This window comes from Nannobrachium achirus, assembly GCF_963921795.1.
Source record: "Nannobrachium achirus genome assembly, chromosome: 6".
NCBI lineage: Eukaryota > Metazoa > Chordata > Actinopteri > Myctophiformes > Myctophidae > Nannobrachium > Nannobrachium achirus.
In genome coordinates, this window is record NC_137815.1 from 25,245,421 (window position 1) to 25,251,420 (window position 6,000).

General features: G+C 45.4%; 1 protein-coding gene across 3 annotated transcripts in view; it reads left to right on the top strand.

Moving 5' to 3' along the window:
• Nucleotides 1-5,276, top strand: part of LOC308287747 (sodium channel protein type 8 subunit alpha-like) — a gene marked incomplete at both ends in the record, with an annotated part of 112,341 nt that extends 107,065 nt beyond the window's left edge. For all 3 annotated transcript variants that reach the window (XM_080728997.1, XM_080728998.1, XM_080728999.1), the window contains 2 exons: nucleotides 1,006-1,276; nucleotides 4,105-5,276. In XM_080728997.1, the coding sequence (XP_080585123.1) occupies nucleotides 1,006-1,276; nucleotides 4,105-5,276 (1,443 nt within the window). The remainder of the gene's footprint in view (nucleotides 1-1,005; nucleotides 1,277-4,104) is intronic.
• Between the last annotated feature and the right edge of the window lie 724 nt (nucleotides 5,277-6,000).

Consider the following 6,000-nt stretch of genomic DNA (forward strand, 5'->3'; position numbering starts at 1 on the left):
TTTAGTCCCAGTCCGTCCCTGTTTGCAGCATTTTAACCACCAGACCTGTACCTTTTAAAATGGCTAGGTAGGTGACACACACGCACACGCACGCACGCACGCACACACACACACACACACACACACACACTTACGCACACGTTTTGTTTGTCGGAAAAATGCAAAAATTTACGCGGTTCCACTGACATCCTAACGAGCACAGAACAAGTTTGACACTTGTATGGCCTTTGAAGATCAAAGGGAGCCCAGAGCTCGTAATGAAGCAGAACAGGTTGAGAAGCACTGCTTTATGACATGGAGTTACAGTCTGTTTGGAGGAGGGGGGAAAACAATGTTTTCTCACTCTTTGGATAAATTTGTACATTTTCACTGTCGCCCGGCTGATTTGTTTATTTCTATCCACGAGTTTCCTACGCCCCATAGTGCATTGCGCAGACGTCTGCACCGAGCTTCCGCCGCCGATTTACAAGCTCACAACGGGTTGCATCTGCGACGCGACGTGAGCTTGTATGTCTGCTGTTAAACCCGGAAGTTTGGTCCCGATGGTCTCCAGTAAACTCCCGCGGAAACTTGTGGATAACACGGTTCTTATATGATGTGATCTAAGTAGAAAAAACTATTTCCTCCCTGAGCCAGGGAGATTATAGCGGCCTCTAGTGTCAGGGATGTCAGACTTCGGTGCTCTAATAGAACATTTTAAGTGCACTTTTTACAGTAACGTAATCACAACCTTCGAGCAGATTTATGTTTAGTGGCATGGCCTGGTTGTGGGGATGCCCTTTGCCCCCATGTACATACCGTACGCACAGTACGTGGAATGCCACACAGTAACAGGCGCTGCGCCGGGAGAGAGAGCAGCCTTTTTTGAAAGACAGGGCGTTGGATTCAAACCCTGAGTTCCTCACCGGCGCTCACCAGGAGCATTTTCATGTGTTCACACTAAACCCTAAGCAGCAGTTCACCGGGACCCCCCCGCTGTTAACCTGTCTCTTCTGCTTCCTACAGAACAAAGTCCAGGGGCTGGTATTTGACTTTGTCACGCAGCAGGTCTTTGACATCTCCATCATGATGCTCATCTGCCTCAACATGGTCACCATGATGGTGGAGACGGACGACCAGACCAAGGAGACGGAGGAGGTGCTCTACTGGGTGAACTTCGTCTTCATCGTGGTCTTCACCACAGAGTTTGTGCTCAAGCTCTTTGCGCTGCGGCACTACTACTTCACCATCGGCTGGAACATCTTTGACGTGGTGGTGGTGATCCTGTCCATTGTGGGTACGTGGTTAAAGAGAGGGGCTGGGGGAGACAACCACGACAACGTCTAACTATTAAACAACCACGTCTGTCTGTCTGTCTGAGGAGGGGAGGAGAGGAGGATGAGAGAAGGAGAGGGGGAGGGGAGGAGGGGAGGGGAGTAGGAGGAGGCGGCGGGAGACCACACGGGTAAGGGTGGCCTACGGGTAAGGACCTATTTTTTCCCTGATCACTGGTTCTCAAAGTATAAGGGCCTGGGGACCCCCAGGGGTCCATGATGAAGAGATCCCAGGGGGTCCACAGCTAAACGTGTTTTACCACTTAAACCCTATTTAGTTGACTGGCATCCCTCAGGGCTCTATATTGGTGTATTTTCTGTTTTCTGTCATTGTGGGGAAAGCTTTCGCTGAACATAGCCGGTCGACATCTGCTGTTTTCTGCCAGAGCCTCCCCCACAATTGAAATGCTGGGGGTTTAACGGAGAAACCCACCCGTTGTCATCATATATCTTAGAGCTGTTGTGTGGAAATAAGAAAGAATCCCCCTCCCCCTTTTGTATTGCCTATAACTGAAATTGTTTACAATTTACAATTTAGGCATTTAGCAGATGCTCTTAATCCAAAGTGACTTAGTTACAGTAAGCAAGGTAATACATCAATACATCAACATTAATACAAGAAATAGTAATCTAAGAAAAAGGACGTGGGACACCAAGCACCTATACTTTATATAATAACCTTAACAAATGTTATCTAACTTTCATGTAAGGTCATTGATGGTAGGCGAGTGCTATGGTAAGTGCTATGGGCTAAGACCACGGCGGAAGCTATAGGGAGGGAGTCTGTTGTTCTGAGTGTGACAGGGAGTTTATTCCACAGTTTGGGGACCAGGAGGGCGAATTGTCGAGGACTAGTGTTTTTTTTGTCCACTACTGGATTTTCCACCTTTGGATAATAAAGGTATCTATCTATCTAACTATCTTGTCCTGGGGTGTTATCCCTGTGTTAGCTGATCTGAGTGAACGGGGGGGGTTTGAAAGGGTCATGTGATTAGTGACATACGGTCGGTGTACTCTTTCATGAGTCAGCCTAGAGGGCGGAGCCAAAGAATACACTGACCGTATGACATTGATCACATGACCCCAACAATCAATTCCAGTTCTAGGCAATACAGAAGGGGGGGGGGGGGGTACTATTTTCTTATTTCTACACAACAGCAACAGCTCTATATTACATATATATATAAAATATATGTTATATTATGGCATGGTTCAATGTTGAGAATGGGTGGTTTTCTCCTTTAAGTGGTGAATATAGCGTCAGGCTATAACCACTTTAACCCAATTTTACCCTTCGGCAATATTGAAAATAGCCGATCTACAAGTTAACAACGCAACACGACGCAACGTGACACGTTGTGAACTTGTAGATTGGGCTATTTTTTAAAATAAATATATATTTTTTTAATGTTTCTAAAATTTTGAAAGAATTTAACACCAATCTTCTCTTATAGGGTCTCTGGCACAAAATCTTTTCAGATGAGGATCTGCAACCAAATACATATGAATTTGGCGGTCCTTGACATGAAAAAGTTTGAGAACCACTGTTGTTTTAGATGATTATTTTACTAATCTGTCTCCTTTATTATTATATGTTTTCTGCGTTTAAAAGAATACATTATATATTTCCAACATCATAAATACAATTTGAAAAATCGAATAATTGCTATGCTATAAATAAATAAATAAACAAACAAACAAATAGATAAATAAATAGTTTAAAACTAGTGAAAATAGCAGATCTACCAGCTCACTGTGAGCTGGTAGATCTGCTATTCTCACTTGTTTGGATCCCAGGGAGACATCACATTTTCTCTTTTGGGTCTCGAGCAAAAACAACGTTTGGGAACCACTGTTTTAGTCAGTTTACAGTTTACAGTTTAGGCATTTAGCAGACACTTTTAATCCAAAGCGACTTACAATAAGCAGATAATACATCACTATAATAAACAAGATAATATGTCAGTACATCAACAACAATATAACAATGCATATGAATATCAATCTAGAAAAACTATATAATCAGTAAAAAAGTTTCTAACCCACCCCCCCCCCCCCCCCCCCCAAAGAAAAATGATATCTAGCTTCATGTATGGTCATTGAGTGTTTCAGTAGTGCTATGGGTTTAGGTGGAGTCTGAAAAGGTGAGTCTTCATTCAGTCCACGGCGGAAGCTAGGGAGTGAGTCTGTTGTTCTAAGTGTTTTAGTCACTGTTTTAGTATACATACTGAACCACTGTTTTGTTTTGTTTGTTGTTTGCTTTCAACGTGTGATTATAGAGAGATTTGTCTTTGCCACTTCAGTTTGAAAAAGTACTTTATTCGATACTTTATACTTGTACTCAGAGTACTTTTTACTCCACTCCACTTTAGTCACTGATTCATTTCTAGATTCGAGTAAATAAATACACAATCCATAATCTTACAACGTGTCTCGAAGCGGAGATGTTGTGAGCTCGTAGATCTGCTATGTTCAAGAGATTCCGAGTAACTTTAACTTTTCGTAGCCGACTTTAAGCATTTTCATGCCAATACGTAGTACTTTTACTCGTATCGTTTTTTTAATGCAGGACTGTTGTAACAGAGTATATCATTTTGTAGATTTTTAGAAAAATAATAATAACAGGCCAGCATTGAAACCCTAGTGGCTTTCTAGTCGCAAAACGCAGATGTGGCTTCATCTCATGTTGTCCTTTTTGTCTAACTAACAATTGTAACGTAAGCAGTAATGATAGTTACGGTGACCTAATGCTCTCCCCACTGTCTCTGTGTGTTCCTCTGTCCGGCTCTAGGAATGTTCCTGGCTGACATCATCGAAAAGTATTTTGTGTCGCCGACCCTATTCAGGGTCATCCGTCTCGCCCGAATCGGCAGAATTCTGCGTCTCATCAAGAGCGCAAAGGGCATTAGGACCCTGCTGTTTGCCCTGATGATGTCCCTCCCCGCCCTGTTCAACATCGGCCTCTTGCTGTTCCTGGTCATGTTCATCTTTTCCATCTTCGGCATGTCAAACTTCGGCTACGTCAAGTACGGCGCCGGCATCGACGACATGTACAACTTCGAGACCTTCGGCAACAGCATGATCTGCCTGTTCATGATCACCACGTCAGCTGGCTGGGACGGCCTGCTACTTCCCATCCTCAACTACCCGCCGGACTGCGACCCCTTACTGGAGAACGCCGGCACGCCCAACACGGGCGACTGCGGCAACCCGTCGGTGGGAATCTTCTTCTTTGTCATGTACATCATCATATCCTTCCTCATTGTGGTCAACATGTATATCGCCATCATCCTCGAGAACTTCAGCGTGGCCACGGAGGAGAGCAGCGACCCGCTTAGCGAGGACGACTTTGAGACCTTCTACGAAGTGTGGGAGAAGTTTGACCCCGACGCCTCCCAGTTCATCACCTACTCCAAGCTGTCAGACTTTGCCGATGCCCTGGAGCACCCGCTGCGCATCCCCAAGCCCAACACCATCGAGCTTATCGCCATGGACATGCCCATGGTGAGCGGCGACCGCATCCACTGCCTGGACATCCTGTTTGCCTTCACCAAGCGGGTGCTGGGCGACAGCGGCGAGCTAGACATGCTGCGGGAGCAAATGGAGCAGCGCTTTGTGGCGGCCAACCCGTCCAAGGTGTCCTACGAGCCCATCACCACCACCCTGCGACGCAAGCAGGAGGACGTCTTTGCCAAGATCATCCAGAGGGCCTATCGCTCCCACCTGTCCCGCCGGGGCTTCAAGTGCAAGCGCAAGCCGCCGGCCAACAACAACAAGGTGGAGAACGGCAGGACCAACCAGGAGCAGGAGAAGAAGGAGGGAACGCCGTCCACGGCCTCCCTGCCCTCCTACGACAGCGTGACCAAACCCGACAAGGAGAAGCAAGAGGACAACAACGAGGGCAAGGGGGGACGGAAAGAGAAGGGAAGAAACCAAAAAGACATCAGGGAATCAAAATGTTAAAGAGACGCGTCGGAAGTAATAATCACAGTAATAACAATAAATTATTATAATAATGTAACTTCAAGCAAAGTGAGAGGAAAAACCATCTAACCCAAACAGATGTACAGATTATTTCATTTGCAAGTAAGAAAAAGAATAATTATTCAATAATTTTGTTTACAGACTTCATTCTTTTATCGATGCAGAGGGAAGCGGCGGCCCCGCGGCCGACGGCTTGAAGACACTTGAACACGAGTAAAAACCAAACATAATCAGCGTACTGTGTGACATTGTTGCATCCAAGACTGATCTTTACACAAAGGGAACGACCGTCCGACAGACGAAATACTACGGAAATGTCTGTGTCTGCCGACGGGCAGACTGCTCACTTTGCTGCTGGTCTATGGAAGAGACAAAAAACTCTACGTTTAGAGGCATGAATGAGGGACACTCGCGGAATCCACGGCGCGGTTCACGGATTCTTATGCAAAACAGTGTTGAGAGGGAAAAACAAGGAACACTGCTGGATGTTTGAAGAATCATCTAAAAGCAGTTCAAACGAGGGTCTTTCTGAGTCGTTTAGGGTTGAAACGTATCGAACTAAACGACACGCTCACTCTGTATGAGCAAACAGAAGAACGACTGGTGAGTGAAAGACAAAAAAAAGACCCAGAGCAATGGAAGTTTTTTGTTTTGTTTGTTAATGCTAAAAATATACTTGTATCTCCACTTAATTTGAGCGGCA